Source organism: Acanthopagrus latus, chromosome 19 (assembly GCF_904848185.1).
Source record: "Acanthopagrus latus isolate v.2019 chromosome 19, fAcaLat1.1, whole genome shotgun sequence".
Classification (NCBI taxonomy): Eukaryota; Metazoa; Chordata; class Actinopteri; order Spariformes; family Sparidae; genus Acanthopagrus; species Acanthopagrus latus.
The window spans coordinates 11,206,414-11,226,789 of NC_051057.1; the positions used below are offsets into that span (position 1 = coordinate 11,206,414).

Here is a 20,376-nt window from a genome sequence, read left to right on the forward strand (position 1 = left end):
CAGTGGCCCATCTGCATTGTGGGAAATGTCGGCGCCACGTTTTGAAAAGCAGTCGACTGGTCTGGCATTGCACAGCCATTGTGTTAGATAAATGATGATCAGAATGCTTACAGCAGAACCCGAGATAGCATCTTTTTTTTTTTTACCAACAGTCTTCTTTCTTTCCAAAGCTTGGCGCCTACATTACCCACAGTTAACGTGGCAGTTTATCAGATTACATGCATCTTCCTCTTGCCTCACAAAAGACTTTGCACTACTTCATTCCCGCGTGTAGTTGTATTCCCCAAAACCTCTAAACACACTTTAATGTGTAAAAATTAGTGGAGTTACCCCATTAATGACAATAACTGTGCACTTAAATTAACAGATCTGCAGGTGTCTTAGTTCTTATCGGTCTGAATCACCTTTTGCAAATCTTTTGCCTTTGTTTCTGCATCCGCCTCACTCCGCCTATTTTCTTTGTCAGCTAATGTTAGTTCTGAATACGTCGAGCTTGTTTCTTGTGACACACCGCTTGCTGGCTGTTATGACGTTCGTTAGTGCCGCCTGCTTGCTTGCCTCTGCCTCCAGTCACAAGGTGGCCTAGCTGCTTGAGATTGAATGCCAAAAGAAATCAGTGCATCTTTGGTTTGAAAATCTGACTGTAGATCTTTTGTTATTTTTACCTTCAGTACTTTGGACACTGTCGCATGTATGATTAACTGAGATCACATTGTTTTAAACAGATGGCCTCGGGGAAAAATCAAAGTATCAATGCTCTAGACAACCTTAATCTGAAATGGCAAAATGAGATTGTATGTACAAGTGAAGTGATCAAAAAGAAGCTGTGATTTGAATGAGTTTGCAGGAGAGTTGAGGTCTTCATGCCACAAGGCATCCATCAACAGAGTGAGTCCCCGATATCCGTTGACTTTAGTTTTGGTGTTGAGATGGGATGTTTGCTCTTCTGTTGTGCAATGCAGCAGCTTGACAGAATGTTGTAACTGCTCCTCTGTGCAAGTCTGAATTCCAGCTAACTCAAAAGAGGAACTCATGGAGCCGTTAGACTGTAAAAATCAGAGGGGTGGGGTTGGCAAACAGCATTTCCTCTCTAGTAAAACCTGGCATAAGCTGGACAATAGATAGTGGAGGATTGTGGAGAGTTTTTTCTGTTCTTACCTGCTTTTGTTTGCATTTTGTCATGTCAGTCTATGAATGTTGATAAATCAGTGGTAAACCTTGTTGCTTCATGATGTCCAAATCCAACCTTTACATCCTGTTTTTTCTTTTTTTATTTTCTCTGTAGCTCCATGTCCATCGCCTCCAGTTTGGTGGGTGAGGATGCCAAGACCAAGTTCCTGAGCAAGATGGGTCAGCTAACCACCTCGGGCGCGATGCTGGCCAACGTCTTCCAGAGAAAGAAGTGAATCACAGACACTGACTGACCGCGACTAACTGATGGGTCCCCTGCTGTCTTTGGGAGCATTTCATCATACTGGGAAAAAAGGCATTGATTCAGCTTAAAGTAGAAGGAAACCAAGTGTACTGTTGATTCAGTTTCAAAGAAATGGAGGTTTGTTGAAGGTTGTGTTGATTTCCGATCTCCAGGGCAGCAGGACTCCACGCACTTTAAAGGTGAACAGCAATGGTTTCTTTGCAGTGGAAGCCGAGGCGTACCCCCCCCCTTATCTCCTTCATGACGAGAGCCTTGTGGACGACTAGGGATTTGCTTTTATGAATCAGTGTTTTCAACATTGTCATTTCAGAAAGAAGGCACAGAGCAGTGAAGGCGAAACTGGACAGTGTTGAGATTCATTCTCCGACGCGATAACAAGGGACCTGATTTCTGGAAGTTTCTGGACTTGAAAGTATCACAGAATTTAATTCCATTTCAGTGCAGTACTTCTTGTATCGGAAAGAGCTTCACACGTCTCTATGAAACAAACAAAAAAAAAAAACTCTTGAGCACGGCCTGCTGGATTTTATTTACAATTTTAAGCGCCATTTTTGGAAGGAAGAGTTGTGCGACAAGCGGATGCGTCGCGATGCATTTGTTCTTGAGTAATCTGTCCCGAACGACAACAAAATGGCTCTGATAAGAATGCCTTGTACGGTGTGTCTGTGCGGCGCAAGAAGTATCGCCTACTTGAAGCTATGAAAAAGAATTGTCTTGCCTTTATTTCTTCGAAGTCTGTCTCTGGATTTTTTTTCGTTTTGATAACTTCTATTTTATAACTTATTTATGTCTTAATGAAGAAAACACAAACCTTATTCGAACTTCCAAAGAAATTTGCACTTCACTTTATTGTTTTGTTCTTTATTAAATATATATATATATTTGTTTTAATTCAGAGTCTTATACATAATGAAAATGATCACTACTGTTAATGGATTTTTTTTGTTGTTTTTGTTTATCCGTTTTGGCGATGTGTAGTTATAGAGAACACTGGTCATAATTATTCCCTCTCTGTCCGTTGCATCTTGTCTCCGTGTTGCAGTGTCTCTTATAATTGTTTTTTTTGTTTTTTTTTCTAAAGTGGGTATTTGGTTCTATTTTTATGTTGTTGTTCTTTTTCAATATGCTCTAAGAGAAACAGTAAATAACTGTACCATACACTGAACTGACGAGGACGGTACTCATTATGTATATTTGAAATTGGTGTCATGGTGTAATAAAAGATGGAGTTGTGTACTTAAACGTGCTGGTGGAGGCCTCGCTGAATGTCCCGCGCGCTCTCAGGAGTTATGGCTCCGAGTGCCGACAGGTGTTGGAGGCTGTAAAAGAGTCATTTCGCAGACAAACGCACACTCCGCGCGTCCGACCCTTTGATGTGCTCTATTGTCTGCCAGGTACAGCAAACCAAAGTCCATCCTAAGGGACATTCCGAACAACTGACCCCAAATAAATACATGCAGGTAAAAGCTCAGATCTGCCGTCAAGATTGCGCTATCTCTTAATCCATGCTATTCAGGGCAAGACTTAGACAGCACAATATATCTTGGTGGAAAATGTGTTTGCAGTTTTAACCTTGACAATAACACACTCATTCAGTAGTTGAACATTGCACGAGTGAACACCCCCTGATAAAGAAGGGAATTTGCATATTCAAGCTAATATTCAACCACCGTGCTGATAAATCGACAGGTGGACAAATAATTGATACAAGACAAGAGGCGGAGCTTTGTGTGTGTGTGCGCGTGTGTGTGTGATGACAGAGAGCTGCTATGTGATTTGCATCCATACTGGGTAGTTTTTTGTTCTTTGTGCATCCTACTTGTTGGCATTTCAGCGTAGGTTTCCTTGTCACCATGGTAATATGAGTACCTGGGGCGTGTGTGTGTGTCTGTTCCTGTTCCTGTTCCTGTTCCGTTGAGAAATGGCGTCAGCGGGCAGCCCTAGCTGACATCGGTGACTCACAGGTCACAGCATCTGTTTCCACAGCGAGCAGGAGCAGCGCACATCCAACCCCGAAACCACCGGAACATGGTGGCTGAGCCTTAATGTTGTTATTCCACTCTGCTCTGCAGTGTATGTGACTGCCATGTGCCTGTTTTTCAGCCCTGCATACTTTCCGGGGGGAGACCGTGCCGAACCCTTGAAGCTTCCTCCAAAACCGTGGCACCAAAAACTGGGCTGGCGGCTGCTTTCCCTCGAAATGGAAATCGGCCGCTTATGGCGTGTGCATGCATTTTTCTGGTGCGTGTGAGCTAGCTGGAATGGGCCCCCTCTGTGAGACTCTGACATGTTTTAAGTGATGCTCAGCAACACAACCCACATGCTCACGGAGAGACGCAGTCTGCGCTCTGACCCGGGTCAGTCCTGAGTGCGATGCTTGGAAAGCAGCGTGGCTTCCACCTCCAGCCCATCCACGTCTTTACACATCAAAACGAGCCACATTTGAACCTCTGTGTTTGAAGCGAGGCCCAACAGGGGCTTCTCTCTCTCTCGCTCTCTCTCTCTGCATTTCCTGTTCAGATTTGTTGTTAGGGGCTGGCCTCGGTGTGAATACTTGGGGTTGAGATCAGAGTCGAGCTGAGGTTTCTGATTGCTAAAAGAGGCCAATCGGGCTCTTTATTGCTACTGTGCGAGCTGCAGAGGCCTCGCCACAAAACTGCTTCTCTCAGCATGTTTTTACTGGAAGAGGGGGAGAGGGAGGACAGAGCCCATTACCTCCACCGGCTTGGCTTAAAACCTTCATTATGTTTCCCTTTTTCTCCCACCATAATACCGTGCGAGTTCATAAAGTTCCTCATCTGTCTACTCACCTCGATTGAGCACCAGCCGTGAGAATTTCTGGATACGCATCGTTCATGCGCGCTCCATCGATCCACGCTGATTTGTTCTCCTCAAGTTCTCCTCAACACATGATTTCATATGACTATTAAATACTTAACTTTGACTAATGACATCACATCCCAATCTTGCTTTGGTGCCAGCTGCATTGAAGTCAATGGGAGATGCACGGAGAAATGCGAAGAAATGCCTCCACAAAATGAAAGAACGCACTTCAGACTTCACTTCATTTTTCATTTATCAACATGTTGATTGTTCCTCAACTTTGTGCAGGAAAGGCTGTTGGCAGTGTACAGCTGGCACCAAAGCCAGATAGGATGATGTTAAGACCCCTCCTTCTTCTTTAGGTTCCTCGAGTAGTTGTGATGTCACACATCGTGCTCTCGGGCCCTTTAGTGTGCACACAGAAACTTTCCTCTTTCAGCAGATCAATTTGAAAACAACCTTCTCGTGTCAAACCCCCCCAACGTATATCATTCTATACGGTGACACTCAAACGTTGAATGATGGGAACAACAAGACATGTTTTGCCTGGAGGCGGGGCGGCAACATTGAGTGCTGCACATAAACGCAATTTTCTCTAATTTTTCTTCGCCTCCATCGAGGATTAATTTCCTTACATCTCTCTCTTTTTTTTCTTTTTTTTTTTTTTACACTGTTCACCTCTCCACTTTCGTGCCAGTCTGCCCTGTTTTATCCATCCGCGGCCTCCTCATGCAACTTAATATTTGCATAACTGTCACCTTGAAGAGAACATATTCTCCACTCGCAGGCCTTCCCTCTGATGTCTTGCCAAAAGCAGGCTTGGCCCATGCAAATTCAGAGGAAAACACACCCAGCACTTTTTTTTTTCCTTCTCTCCTTCTATCTGCCCTGGCAGCAGAGAAGGGCTGTTTCCTGGAGGGGAATCTCTTTAACTGTTTCAAATACATGCATTCTGTAGACTGCAGGAATGGCCCCGGCCGTTCCAGGGCCCACGCTCCAGGAACTAGGCTCGGGCCGCCCACTCACCTCCATGATGAAATGCAGGAAGGGAGACTCTATGAAAGTGACCACATGCTTTGCCTACAGTGCTGGGGGGGGGGTCAGATATCTGACTATGTCTCCGTGATGAGGTCCTGACTCACCTTGTTTGGATAATCACATGAGAATTCCGCTCGATAAACTGAGTGGTTATCACAGAAACGTGTTGTGACAGCACACCTCTAATTCCCATTTATGAATCTTCATATTGCCCCACAGACAGACACACTCTAACTGTCTGAGACACACTCATTCATTGGGGGTTGGGGGGGGAGCAGAAGAGGCAGGAGAGAGAGGTGGGATGAACTTTTTCCTCCACACATGACGACGTGGTAGAGTTCCCTCCCTCCTTCAGTCAGTCAGTCAGTCAGTCAGTTTTTCACAAGCTGTTGCATGCAGCCCCTCTCCACAACGCGTGGGTGAAAGCAGAAGGAAGATGAGAGGAGAAGAGAGGTGGGGAACTGCAGCTGCCTAACCCGGGAATGAAGGCGCAAGAATGCGCTGTGAGACGGTGTGGAGGAACCGCCGCAGTTACGCACACAAGAAGAAGTGACTCTCGGTGTTAAAGAGTCTTGGCCGAGACAGGAAAAAAAAAAAAAAGTTTGCCTCAGAAGTAGACTTCACCAAGCCGCAGAGATGAGACCGAACTTTTCTACAAGTTGGATAGTCCGAGGCTGGATAACGTGCGTCCTCGTCGGCTTTTACGCACAGGTAAAAACACACACTCCTGGTGCTGAAAAGAGGGTTGAACGTTTTTACTGATACAATCAATTCAAAGTCAAGCAAGTCGATGATTACTTTTTAAAAATGCTTTGTCAACTGCGCGCTACGTTTTAAGGGCTGCCACTGGCAGTTTAAAACCCGGAGACAGGGAGTCAGGATGGGTTGTTTTCGCTTGAGTTGTTGGACATGAAGACATGTGACCGTAAACCAGAGTAAGTGTCATCGCATCGGATGATTTGTATGCGCGGGGTCAGAAGCGGGGGAAAGAGAGGGAGGGGTTGCATTTCTACGCCCGGACACTGACTGGAAACAGTTGTGTTTGGGTCGAGTCCACCTCCCCTGTTCTGACCGCAAAAAACGCCGCTGGCAGCTGGATGCTCCTCTCCCCTCACCGAGCGCTCCCTCCCGGCTCCAGAGGGGACCGGCGCGGGCCAAGCGGCTCATCAGGAAGCTCATTAGCTGCGCCGGAGGAGAGGCTCTCCAAAGTGAGGAGCAGGGGGGGGGGTCCCACCGGGAGACAGACTGTTACTGTTACAGTTACTATCACATGAGGCCAAATCTCTTTTGTTGTGGCAAAAAACAAAAACAAAACAAAACAAAAAAACACAGAAAAACAAAGATACTGATAAAATCATTATAATCACTACACCCCAGCTGATCCTCTGCCACGGTTTCACTGGGGGAACAAAAAGTGAATGGCCCCTATCATGTTGTCCATGTTTGTTGTTGAGTCCAAGCAGCTAACTCCGTCCAGGTGGAGTAGTTTATAAGCTGTGGTTGTAGTGGCGGGACTGCTGGGCACCAGTGATCTATCACTGCCTGTTGGCCTGCGTTACCGTAAACCAGCATCGTTATGACTTTGACTGGAACAGGCTCTCTTTCTTTCTCTCTCTCTTTTTCCCCTTCATCCCTGTTTTCCTTCTCTGCCTATCCAAAATATGCTGCTATGAGATGATGCCAAGGGAGGGCACTGCATCCTGTGGAGGTCCAGAGAGCTGATGGCACAGGAGGGGAGGGACAAACAAACAAACAAACAAACAAAACCCCTCAAAAATGTTTTTCTCAAGTCACATTTGTTTCATGCCTGGAAAACGAGTCACCGCGTCGAAAGGAAAGCAGAGAGTTTTCGTGTACGTTTTAAGGTGACACTGCAAACCTCTGGCTCTGGTTTTGTTTCTCACCGTGGTCTTGCCATCACTGACTCACAATATCCCGAAAGAATTCCCCTTCATTTTCTTGGTTTTCAACCGCTTCATCCAATCTCTTCCAAATTCATTTCAAACTGTCTGTGTGACATTGTGCAATACAAGATTACTTCAAGATGTGGGGAGCGCAAAAAGAAAAAAAAAAAGTCAGCATGTCATGAACAGGGCTTTTGGTGGATTAATTTACTTGCCTCGACTCATAGCTTCCGAACTTGTTCTTTTGCCATCCATGCATTCATCCGTTCATGTGTCTGTTATTCACTCATCCATCCACCTACCGGCACATCAGGGATCTGTGTTGTGTCTACCTCAGTTTGAGCAACAGCAGGACATTGCTTCAGGCTTGCACATCTAAATTTAATTTAACTACACGGACAACAGAGACATTACCTTGATAGGTGAAGCATGAAGCCATGTGTGACTACATTATGACTGTTTTAAGGCCTCAGTTAACATTCCTCAGTTAAAAACAATCAGCACAGACAATAGTCGTCTCAGGGTTTCTTTTCCAGCCATTTTTGTTTTTTTTTGCAGTATCTGCTTTCCTCTGGCGTTGAGTCGACTTTCATAGTTTGTGATTGTTTTGTTCACAGGCTGTTGGCTGTCTTTGCTGATTTCCCAGCTCCTCTTCCTCTTTAAGCCACTCTTCCTGTTCCAATTCTAAAATATGTCAGTTCAAGTGCACCGGTGGACTTTTTATTATAATTTTTTTTTTTCTCCCTGGAAAAACTTACAGAGCTTGTCATTTGATACCCAGTTTGTGTTGGGTGGTGAGAATATCACAAAGCCTTTTTTTGTGAGATAAGACATTCGGAGGCTTATTCTTACTCTTATTCTTAAGTTTTTAAGTTGCCTGTGTGGTTAAGACTGTGAAAGGACTTATCAGTTTCAAAACTTGTCCATGTCCAGATTTGTGCAGGTGTCACTTCAAAGCATTTGTATTTATGGCCTTTGAAGAAGTGATCACAGGTGCAAGCACACACTATACAGAGACTGGACTGGGCTTTTTACAGCACCTTATCACGGACCGCTGGAAGCCTGCGGAGGCCTAAGAGTCACACAGTGCTTCTCTTGGCTCTGTGCCGGCGGCTGCTGCGGCCGTTATGCAAATTCTCCAGTTCTCTGACAGCAAATGGAATGCACTCTGCCCACACTCACCTTATTGGTGAAGGATTTGTAAAAGATAAACAAAACCTCCCAGAAAAGGTGATAAAAAAAAGGGGGGGGGGCCGTGTGGTAACTGAATATCTGTGGAGAAACAGGAAACTTTGTCTCCTTTCTCAATCCGATGCAGAAGTGTCCAGATGAATCCATACAGCAGATAAAGTTAGTCCTGAGGTTGGTCCTCCGACGTGACCGTTGTCAGAACCTATAATCATATAGGGTGGATCAGCTCTTTTTTTCCTCCTTCATATATTTAGTGTGTCAAAACATACTGCCTCGCTTTGCTGAGACCCAATGTTTAGATGTGGCGGTAAGGAAAATACAATTCCCAGCATTCCTTTGGCTTCCTGCGCACTCTGGCCCGGTTGTCCGGATTGACCGCCACAAGGCCCCACAGCTGTGCCTCCACGTCTCTCTCTAAACTGCAGTTTGAACCTCTTCAGCCTGGGAACCTCTCCTACTCCTGTCGCTCCCGTCTGCTCGCAGCACATGGTCCTCGTTAGCACTGCGGTGCACGCTACGAGAGCTGTGCATCATTATCCCTCTGGTTAGAGTCTAAAACAAAAGACTGGCTGATGTGTGAGGGGCTGAGTGGAGCTAATTAAACGCTTGGCAGTGCTCATGTTTGTAGCCTGAGGCCGGGCAGACACTGAGACCCAACAGAGCTCAGAAACGTGGAGGTGTGAGAAAGACAACAACATGGGCGAAAGGAGGGGAGGGTGGGAAAGACAATGTCGGAGTCATGTGCTGTTGTTTTTTTTTTGTTTTTTTTTTTATTCGAGCTCAGCCAATTTTGGGGGCCAGCACAGATATTAGGAAGTAAAAAGAAACTGACCAATAACAATTTTTTTTCAATTTAAACTAATATTACTGTGCATAGTTTTAATCTTATGCCAAGAAAACCACAACTTCAGCGGTTCCTCCGGGTATGTATTTTTGGTGTTCCAAACAGGAAACATTTTCAGATATCTGTTGTGAGTTACAGTCACATGTCACATAACTGGATTTGTGCAATGTCGTCTTTAATGTACAAATCACGCCACATATATGACCGGATACGTGTATACTTTCGTGGGAAACAGGAGCTGTCAGAAGGGCTGAGTGACAAAAAGCGGGTGGTTGGTCCGAGGTCAGAGTGCAGGCAGGTCTATAGGTTGTGTTTTTCTATGTTTATATATAGACACTGAGGCTTTGGCACAGTTTCTGTCATAACAGCCAGATTCTCTAATTCAGCAATGTGGTGAGGAGTTTACCAGCCCCTAATTTGGGTTGGCTGGAGGGCGTGTTCAGTATGTACGTGTGTGTGTGTGTGTGTGTGTGTGAGAGAGAGAGAGAGACTGACTGGTTTACCTTTGAGGCCTTTTTTATTCTCAGTATTTTATAGTTTAAAACACAGGCAGATGTTTCACAGTACACCTCCATGTTTCCTTTTCAACAAGAGCTCTGAGGATCCATGTTAACGCTGCGGACTAAAGAAGACCTTGAACTTGAACTTGGTATTCCCACTGATTATCGGCTGACGATTATCACTTGTGGGCAACCAAGAGAGTGTCTGCTACAAGTGTTTATACATGTCAAGTTAACTGGAGTTGACTGCACCAGTTCCACTTGGTTCCCGTTACGTAACTGGGTACCATTCAGGTCTGGTTTACTGGTTTTCAGATGCTGTACAGTCCAGCGCTGTGGTCAGGTGCCTCTGAGAGTGCGGAAAGAATTCCTGGGCATGTCTTGGAAAAGCTCCTCTTCCTCTCATTACTCATCTCAAAATATCACGCGGGGATCTGAAGGATAAAGCGAAGAAGAGTCGCATCAGAAAAGCGACGTGTTCGTCAGGGAAAGTTGTGAGGCACTGCTTGTTCACGCAGAACGACAGCAAACTAATTTTGTCTCCATCTCTATTTTTTAGAACGTGGTCTCCAAATCTCTCACATGTGATGAAAAACATTATGAAAAAAACTCAAGATGCTGCGAAAAGTGTGAACCAGGTAATACAACACACGCACACAAACACAGTCTTATATATGGATGAGAGCAGAACACCAGAGAGCGGCGTGAACATATTGCATAGCTGGTTTACTCGATGGAAGCAGCATGAAATAGAAATAGATTTCCGCTTGCGAAGATCATGAATTAAAAGAAGGATGTTTAAAAAGGGAACTTTTGGCTTAGAAATGGCTCTGAAATACACATGTGTTTTCACAACCACACATAGACACGCACAATTTACTGTGACATTTGATCCACTAGAAATATCCACTTTGTAAAAAGAGGAAAAGGGCTCTAATTTAGTCAATTTCCCTCTTCTCTTTTTCCATTAGGTTTTTAGTGGTTACTGTGATTATGCACGGGTTGTTAAATCCATCTGTCTTTCTTTTTACCCTTCTCCCTCTCTTTCTGTTCCGTTAGGCTTCCGTGTGTATACTCACTGCACTGATTCCCAACCGACTAAATGTATCAGATGCAGTCGTGGTGAATACCAGCCCGGCTGGACTGAAGAGATGCGCTGTATTCAGCAGAAGTTCTGTGACCCAGGTGAGTCCCCGGAGCTCGAACAAGGACAAGCACAGTGTCCCGCCTCTGTCTGAACTGCTCTGTTTTAGCACCTGTCTCTTTAAGTCCCCCCAGACTTTGACCCTTTAACTTTAAAGGTCAAGGACCTATATAAAACGCTGAAGGAGATAAAAACAAATGAAAAAGCACAACAGTTCTCCTTGAAGGCGACACCTCTGATACAGTCTCAGCCAAAGTTAAACCAGAGTGGTTTGGAAAAGTATTTATTGTCATGCTTTTTGTATTGATTTTGGACTTCTCCTTTTATTCAAACAAAGCTCTGATCATGACAAAAATGTTCCTGCGTCTCATTATGAGGAAGGGAACTCAAAACTACAGTGACTTCCAGGAAAATGTCTCACAGACTGAAAATATGAAAATTAAATTGCATCAATTTGCATTATTATAAGGATAACTCAAATTCTTTGCGACAAAGCCAAATTCCCTGACTCTACACAAGCCGCAACGCAGATACCGATTGAGCCTGTGGTTTGGGGTTTTAGATGCGCCACACGTTGTCATTCCTTTCAAAGGATTTGGATGTACCTCTGCGCTGAAACGCTCCTCGCTCTGACCCCCAGGGAAGGGTTTCATGACGAGGCCTGAGAACCCAGTGGCGGAGGAGCCGTGCCGATGTGACGCCGGCCTCCAGTGCTACCCCATCAACTGTGAGTTCTGTGAGAGGATACCCACCTGCAGCGCCGGACAGGGACTCGAGATGGACCCTGGTGAGACACACCTGAGCCAAATGAAAATGAAACACTGAGTGAGTGTGTCATTTACATATATATATATATATGTATATATATACTACAATGTATGTTGTTAATTGCAGATTCTACTAATGGAAGGAAGATTTGCGTTGGGTGTAAGAAAGGCTTCTTCTCTGAGGTCAACAGCGCTGGACAATGCAAACCATGGACTAAGTAAGTGTGTATATGGAGACACGCGAGGTTGTTAGCCGGGAATCATTTAATGTTGTGAGGTGGGTGGTTTTGGGTAGTCGCTCTCCACCCCACCACCAGCCAGCTGTCATGAGTAATGCTCACACCACTTCCCCTGAAACCCGGACCAGACACCAGCCTCCACTTGCTGGCCGGATCTGTAATGACGACGATAATGATGATGACGATGGAGAGACAGAGAGAGAATTTTGTTTTTCCTCGACCATCTGTCCGTCCCTCTTCGTCATTGCAGGTCCATTTGTAAAGCGGGGCGGGTCGGTCGGTTAATTGTAGAGAAAGGAAAAAAAAAACACATGCAGTGTGTCAGTGTGTACAGATATTCCTGTTTACCCTATGTTTCTGTGATTTCACCCTCTCTTCTAGCTGTAAGGCTGAGGGCAGGAGTGAACTTCAGCCCGGCAGCGCTCAGGCCGACGCGATTTGTGGACCACCTGTCTCACCTGGTAAGACACGGCGCGGACACTTTCACTGCAGACCACGCGAAGCCAATCTAAAGTAGCGGCTGGTGGTCTGGTTCATTGTGTCTTTGCAAGATGTTTGAAATCTTTAGGAGACATTTATGACTTTCGGTCGCTGTAGAGTTGAAAAGTAAGCTCCGAACTCCTCTTCTTTACAGCTCCAGCGCCCTCCTGGGTTATAGTTTCTGTTCTGTCAGTCATCACTGTTCTGTGTCTCCTCATCCTGCTCCTCTTCTGCTACAAGGACAAACTGAAATTACTCTCTGGTAGGTCTAACAGTGTGCAAGTAGAAAGCAACACCACTTGTTCTGTATCTTTGTGTGTTTTTGGGATATCAAATCCCCCCAATATGTTCACTGTCATCAAACAGCAGGTGATCACAAGAAATTCTCATGGTTGAACTTCTGTAGTTGTGCTTTTGCAATGCATTAGGGGTAATTATTTGGAATATTACAGTAAGCTGCTGGAAATTTGAATTTTAGCGGCACTCTGAAGCAACCATACAAGAAGTGAATATTGTAATTGCGTTGTACAGCACAACGCAGTCATTAAGCAGTAAAATACTATAGTTTTACACAAGGGTAAACATGCTAACATGCTAAAATGCAAACAACATGCTGACAAGACAATGACATTAGGATTCAAATCCATATCAATCTTGACAACATGTTATAGGTGTACATTGTAGAACAGAAAATTTCACTTTTATCCTCAAGTTTGACTTAAAAAAATAGTATTCAAACTGTTTACCTGCCTTCTTGTCAATAAGACCTCTGCTCCTGAATTCATCCAGTATTAAGGTGCAATAAATTGTTTCTTTTTCTAGTGAATCTGCGGTCCTGTGTCCAGAATCTGAAGAGAACTAGGATACAACAGGTAAAGTGGAGTTTTGTGAAAAACGCATTGCAAATACACTAGTAAGTAATCCTGTAAACCTGCTAGACTGATCAATCACATGAAAGCGTTGGAGCAAATGCTGCCCTTGAGTGATAACAGTTTCTTTGTTTCTGCCATTCTAGGAGACCCTGGCCCCTCTTTACCACAGTGGAGCCGGAGGAGGCGGTCCAGGAGGCCCCAAATGTACACCGTGCGAAACGAGCAAACTCATCTGTCAAGCACCGCACAGTCCAGCTGATGAGACCCTTTGTACATTCCCCACCTCCGTTCCCGATGTCAAGGTGTCGCTGCCCCTCACAGAGGAAGAAGGGACCAAGGGGAAGACGCAGACGGAGGCTCAGAGCGAAGGGTCCGGAGAACCGGAGGAGGTGTCGGAAGATGAGGAGATCGCAAGCGTGTCTCCCCTGTTGGCAGGTTCTTGCGTGTGCATCATTCCCATCCGCGAGCCACTGGAAGTAGGGGAGAACGAGGACTGCAGCCAGGCCGTCAGCCACGGGACTGCAGGGACCTGCTCGTGTGGAGGGCTGGACGGAGACGAAAGTGGCAAAGAGGAGAAAAGTGAGATTGTAAGGTCCGACAACAGCGGAGAAAAGGGGAATGGAAATCTAGAAACTGCGGTCTCGTCCAAGTGTGAGACAGGTGTTACATCACTTGTCTCTCTTTCTCCGCCGCTCCTCCACACCTCCGCCGCAATCCCTCCATCCAGTCCTGAGCTCTGCCTGCCGTTGTCTCAGGCTCAGGTGAGGCCGGAGTTCAAACCTCACCTGAGTGACAGGCCACTGGTAAAACAGGAGGATTTTTACAGGCTGACGAGCACAGACTCCACCTCCACAGATAATAGCGCAGCCTTCACGATGACCTCGGTTAGCCCCTTGATGACTTCCTCATCTGTCGGAGATCTCTACCTGGACAAGCCGGCTGAGGCCTCGAGCCCGGAGCAAGGCCAGGGACTTTCCTGGGGGGACAGCAAGGGAAACAAACTCTCTTCTGTGGAGTCAGGACTGGAGTGCACACCTGAGAGCCTCCATAGTCAGCTGGCTGACCCAACTCTTACCTCAGGTAGATGAAAAACGTAAAAACTCTGTGAATTTAAGCTAGTTTGTATCAAAGACCATTTCAGTGAGGAATTTCTAAAAATACTTGTGACAGCATTATTCAAAGCTATGCAGTGGGAAGTCAAAATTGTGAGATAATGAGTCAGAATTATGACACACTTAGACAGCCTCCTTAGTTTGACTCAAACAAGGTCAACATGTGGTGAATCAAAAATGTGGACCTGAAGTCATAGTTAAAATTTTTAAATTTTTCTAATTAAATTACAACAAATCAGTAGTTTTTCATTTTTATTTTATTTTAAAGTTATGACCACTTATGATAAGCATCTGTTTTTTGGTTTTCATTTAAAAATAAAAAGTCTGACTTATTGTATATATATATTTTTTTGCTTACTTGGCTAGTCCATCTCATCATTCCGATTCAGCATCGCATAATTGTCACGTTGTACCACCGTCATTGTTTTATATTTTCATACCGACTACCAAACTTTTGCTCTCCATTCATTTGATCCTCCGTACGCCTGTGGATAGATTCCCAGAGGGCGTTTTATTGCTGTCTTGTCACAAAAAACTTGCTATGGAGCTGGATATTTCCTGGATTCTTTCGGTGTGACTGCTCGACAGTGTCACTGAAAGCTGAATGCACGGCGGCAGTGCGCTACGGGGAGGAACGGCTCATTACAAAGACTGTGGGAGCACAGTTGTGTTTGCCAGGTGGATTCTGTGTTCTTTGTTTATGTAGGCAGTCGCCACTGTATTGCCACAGGGTCGGAGCCATACACGATTTGATGGACTACATAGCAGCGTTCCCTTTCCGCAAAATAGGTGGGACCGGCCACCAAGAATAACAGAATGAAATATATGTTGGTTTGAATGGAAAGTTTTACTGCCACATGGTTGAACTTCTATTGTTCTCACCAGGAACTTAACACGCTGCCAAAGAGAAAAATCTCCGGGAAACGCATTTATTGCGACCCAAACAATGAGCGGTTATGGTGAGTTATAAAAGCAGCATTATCAGAACCGTCTGAGCGGGACAGTGGTCAGCTCAAACTGGGGTATTATTAGGTGAGCGAAACTTCTGACACAGGATTGGTTTCAGCATGAGAATAAGACGTTCGGGCGCTTGTTTCCAAGAAATATGTTTTTATTAAAGCCAGAATTGATAGTCGGAGCCCACATTTTTTTTTTGGTGGGGGGGGGGGACCACACAGGGAGCAGGAATACGATACGTGAGTGTTTTGAGGAGCTAGCGAACCACCAGAACCGCACTCCAACACAGTGTTGTGTGTTTGTGTGTCAGTGTGAACTGTGCCATCTACAAAGCTCCTGTTTACCCAGAGCTCCAAAGGGTTGCGCAAAGTGACCACAGCTTTAATTGAAGCAAGATGTGCCCGGCTTGAGTAATACTTTTATAACCCTGCCCACCCAACAAAAACACACACACACACACACACACACACACACACACACACACACACAAACTTGTGAAGCACTTTTTTTTTTTTTTTAACTCTCACTGATGACTGGGTACTTTAATTGCACGCTTGCCGGTCTGACACGAACAACATTTCCCATCATGCAGTAATGACAGGGGTTCCCGCACGTGCTATTTATAGGTAGAGCGAGGGTCAGAGCTTTCACCTGTCCACCTGAAATATTTCTAGACCGGAGCTTTCGCGTAGAAGCTGTCTAGTATAGAGCGCCACGGTAATCCGCTGGCCACCACAACAGTTTGTTCAAGTAATGACCCCGATATATTTTTCCGGTCAAGGAATTAAAACCCGGCAGCCGTCCAGGTAAAATAAGCTCGAGAACTGTGCACAATTGTGGTTTTTCAGCTCTAGTCTTTGGTTCAAAACCCCTGTCAGTGGACTGTATTGCTGCAATTGTTTGGGCATCCAGAAAAATCAGCTCAGTATTAAGAAAGGATAAACAGAAGAACCCAAGCAGATTCCATCGAGCTTTGTTTTCAAAGTTGCGGTGAAATGACATTCTTGCAAGCTAGACCTCTCAGACTGGTATTCCGGGAAAAGGCTCTCAGCTGGGGAACACAGAGACACACTTTCTTGGGAGTGTGTGATTGTGCTCGTCTGCCCTCGCAACTTTATAGGGCTATTTGTGCCTTTTAGTGTGTGTGTGTGTAGGAGTAAAAGTGTCTGTTAGAGTGTTGCTTACATTTACTGTGCTGGCGTGCATGCGTGTGCGCGCGCACATGTGTGAATAGATGAAGCATGAGCCGTGAGTCACAGAGGGTCGGCCGGTCCTGTCTGCTGGAAAGTCAGACAGGAGGCTGGGTAAAATAGGAACCAGAGGCTTAATGTGGTGAGTGGTGGCTTACAAAAGAACAACAGGCAGTTTGATTCCTAATTCACCTCGCTGAAATCCATACACGGACAAAACATGGATGTACATTTGCCGTTTCGTACAAACAGTTTTGTACAGTTTTCTTACAAGATAGACCGTGGAAAGTTCTGCTTTGGTTAGAGAGAGTTGAACAACACTTTTTTTTTTTTTTTTACCATTTATTCAGCCACGTCTGTAAAAACCCTAAACCCTGACAAATGGCTTGTTTTCAGAGGTCTTGAGTTTCTCACGCTGAAAAGTGCCGGACACCGAAACAAATAAGGCAGAGAGGATATGATATGGCGGTCTATGTAGCTGTGGCCTCCCTGTGGTCATTCTGCATGGTCACTACACCCACTGTCCATTTGTCATCTGAGGTTAGCCAAGATATAGTCCCCTCTTCACTTGCATCATGGATAGAGGAAGCTCTATCTGCGTGTATGTAAGGGGAAATTTTGAGGCAGGCGACCATACCATATGTATTTATATACGTATTTCGACACAGTTCACAACGAGGCGTCATTGCACTTGTCATTTGTCAGGAAACAAAGGCTTTTGTCACACTTGCCCACTTGTGGCTAAAAGTGTAGGCATTTTCAGAAAAATGTACATACCGGGCAAATCTTGACCATAAATGGCGTCCCAATTCTTTCCCTGTCACCACTCACACGCCTTTCTTTAACTTATCGCAATCTTTTTTCTTTCAGGTCAGGTGTCCGGGAACCACAACACCACCTTCATCTCCAGTGGTCAGGTGATGAACTTCAGCGGCGACGTGATCGTCGTGTACGTCAGCCAGACATCTCTAGGCAGCGACGGGGCGGGCCAGGACGACGCCTTCGGGAGCCCCGTCCAGGAAGAGGCCAACGAGACAGCCCCGTTTTTCCAGAGCTGCCCGAGGTCACAAGGGGACTCCGTTTCCCAAAGCACCTTGCAAGACGAGACACTGCCAGTCCAGGAAGTGATGGAGAAGCGGCCGCTGCGCAAGTGAAAAGCAACCGATGGCTGTTTATCTGTCAGTGCAATTGATCATCTCCATCAGTTAGATGTCACACAAATGCCCCGAGAAATCTTAGCTCCCAATGAAATCACACACAAAAAACAACACGGAAATAAAACAAAGTTTGTCTTCCATACCAGCGTTCCATGAACAATGAAAGGAAGGTTTTTTTAACTAAATGATGGAATGTAATCTTTTTTTCTATTTCATACATTAGTTGCTGAATCTTGTCTCAGGCATCTTCTCAAGTGCCTTTTCTTCATTTTCCAGTGGAAAGCTGCTGGCTTTTTTAAATGGAAACCCCCTTCATTCCAGACAGTGATGGGGAATTTTGTTGGGAATTGGATGTGGAATGAGAGTTCAGACTGGAGGAACTTCATGTTTTTACTATTGCATTAAAACTGCAGCCAGGTGATTGATAGAATCTCCCACCATCTGTCATAGAGTAGTCTGGGTTAATTCCGTACTATCCTGGTTTTTTAATCCTAAATTTGACATTTGGATGATTTCATGAGCTCCATTACACAACAAAACATCCACTGTGTGGAAATAATTGTGTTTGCTCCATCAGCTTCAAGCCAAAGTAAATATTTCTATGGTAGAAAAGTTAATCGATTTGCTACATTAAGATCTGGCAGGGTAATCTCAAAGTTTGTTAAAGAATAAAACAATTGTTATGAAATTTAAACATTTCACTGAGTGAATTTCCCTTTCTTGTGGCTTTCAGGGTTTAACAAAAGCTAATTTTCAAGAGAGACAGTCAGGTTGGGTACGATGCTTGTTTATTCTGTATGTAGACTTTTTTTATTCTCTTCTCATTGCACCCCAGGTGCAGTTTGTGTCTAAGAAAAAAAAATGCTGTGCATTTGATAAGCTATTTTAATACTGGTTTGTGTTGTTCCACTATGTTTTAATGTGCAAGCCTTAATGAAGAAAGGTTAAATGTCAGCCTGTTTATATTTAGTTTTAATTAATTTTCACAAAGTAGATTGTTTATGTATTGTTTCAGAGGATGCATATGTGATCAATGTTTGTATATATTTCAAAAGGAGCTTGATCTTCTTGTGACAATAAGAATGAATACTCTCTTTGTGCCTTCTCTCTGTTGATTTGTGGATGTGCTGAGCGGAGCCATTAACAGCAGGCAAACACTCTCGCTCAAGGAGTTAAAAGGGACTGTTCAATGACAACCTCATATGTATGCAGCCTCTCGGTAACTATGTACATATCAATCAAACAATTGCAATGAACGACTGAAAGAATATTTTGATCAAAAATTAAATATGTTTTGCATCTAATCCTTTTCAGGGATGGCTTCCATCCTGCATTCTGTGGTTTCTCTATGTCAACTCCGCTATTCTGGGATCGGCAAATTACAATGAAGTCAGTCATTTATCTCCCCAAGATGATCTATAATCTTTGTGAAGCAATGCTAATTACACATGTGGCAAGGCCGCTTTGTCTTCGTCCCCGCGCTGACATACAGACAGACAGACAGACAGACAGGCAGGCAGCCTTTCATCAGGCCCAGGGATGGCGAGCAGCTGTGAGGAGAAACTAATCTAGCAGTCAGACCAGCTAGCGTCACAGCGAGACCACATGAGAGGAGCTGGCAGCACTCATTTAGGCCTGGTTTGGGTCAGCAGGAGTATGTTTATAAATGTGTGTGCGTGTGTGCGTGCGTGCATGTGTGTAAGTGTGCATCTTGTCTCAGCTTATTTTATGGTTGTTTGGGAAAACAGGAAGTTATGACTGGCTTTCACATGGTTTACATGAGACTTGGCTGGCCGGGCCAACACAGAACCTGACTGTAGATTGAAATCATTTCGGCTTTTTTTTTTTCTCCACCCCCCACTACCCCCTACCCGGCCTTCCACGTGTGACAAAAACGGTCTCTCGGTTGACTGATGATAGGCAGGAAGCTGTGACAGTGCACCTCCTAGTGGTCACTGTATGAGAGGAGGGCGAAAAGAGAAGGAATCTAAAGACAAGGCATGTCTCTGTTGGTCCCATTTAAAAAAAAAAAAAAAAAAGCAGGGCATTAAACACACTGATGCAAACATACGACCATTTACCAGCACACACTCTATTTTTAAAGGTGCACCACGTGGTTTTGGCAAAAAAGTTTTAATCAGACAAATTCTCTTTTGTGACTTTTAATTTCTTCTCCAAGGCCACATGGTGCCCCTTTATATTTTAATCACATAAAGGGAAAGAAGAGGGGGGAGGTCACTATCACCGCGATCCACAGTCAGGATAACAGTCTTGCATAGAGCGAGGTGACAGCTGAGACCTTCCTGTGGAAAGCACCAGAAAAATCCACAGCAGTGAAATGCTGAAATTGAAGTCAGCTCACCTGTGGATCCAGCATCTCGATTTCTCTTTTGCACAGACAGTTATATATTAGATTAGTTAGATTTTCCCAATAGGCAGTTTTTCTTCATCAGATGCAGTGTCTAGTTACCTCACAGATAAGTGACTCTGCACGCAGGACATGTGAGGAGCTTAGAAATATGATGAATCGCTTAAAATAATTCAATTCAAGTGACGTCACTGTAAACCTTAAAATGCTGCTTAAAGGTTAATGGGGCACTAAGAAATTCAAACTCCAATTATTATTAATTGATAATTAATATGACAATTAATGAGGTAATAACTGGACTTAATTAATTTCCATGACTGAATAAACAAGGTGGTCTCAGATTAAAGTCGCCAGA

The 20,376-nt window shown here is 44.6% G+C and overlaps 2 protein-coding genes across 8 annotated transcripts in view; both read left to right on the forward strand.

The window, feature by feature from the left end:
- Positions 1-2,677, forward strand: part of relch (RAB11 binding and LisH domain, coiled-coil and HEAT repeat containing) — a 33,596-nt gene extending 30,919 nt beyond the window's left edge. For all 3 annotated transcript variants that reach the window (XM_037078316.1, XM_037078317.1, XM_037078318.1), the window contains one exon: positions 1,286-2,677. In XM_037078316.1, the coding sequence (XP_036934211.1) occupies positions 1,286-1,406 (121 nt within the window). In that variant the 3' untranslated portion in view covers positions 1,407-2,677. The remainder of the gene's footprint in view (positions 1-1,285) is intronic.
- On the forward strand, positions 1,346-18,957 carry tnfrsf11a (tumor necrosis factor receptor superfamily, member 11a, NFKB activator). Of its 5 annotated transcripts, none has more exons than XM_037078325.1 (10): positions 1,346-1,402; positions 10,295-10,373; positions 10,795-10,920; positions 11,520-11,666; positions 11,774-11,864; positions 12,267-12,346; positions 12,520-12,627; positions 13,188-13,237; positions 13,381-14,317; positions 17,367-18,957. In XM_037078325.1, the coding sequence occupies exons 3-10, from the start codon at positions 10,887-10,889 to the stop codon at positions 17,648-17,650; spliced, it is 1,731 nt and encodes a 576-aa protein (XP_036934220.1). In that variant the 5' UTR covers positions 1,346-1,402; positions 10,295-10,373; positions 10,795-10,886; the 3' UTR covers positions 17,651-18,957. The 5 variants fall into 5 exon arrangements, with proteins under 5 accessions (XP_036934220.1, XP_036934216.1, XP_036934219.1 ...); XM_037078321.1 differs by lacking the exon at positions 1,346-1,402 and adding an exon at positions 5,659-6,007; XM_037078324.1 differs by lacking the exon at positions 1,346-1,402 and adding an exon at positions 8,872-8,935.
- Positions 18,958-20,376: the final 1,419 nt, after the last annotated feature.

Excerpts from the sequence above, each read along its gene's own strand:
- tnfrsf11a (XM_037078321.1), top strand. The coding sequence starts at position 5,933 with ATGAGACCGAACTTTTCTACAAGTTGGATAGTCCGAGGCTGGATAACG. Across the intron at positions 10,921-11,519 it reads GCAGAAGTTCTGTGACCCAG|GGAAGGGTTTCATGACGAGG; the intron begins GTGAGTCCCCGG and ends TCTGACCCCCAG. Across the intron at positions 11,865-12,266 it reads CAATGCAAACCATGGACTAA|CTGTAAGGCTGAGGGCAGGA; the intron begins GTAAGTGTGTAT and ends CCTCTCTTCTAG.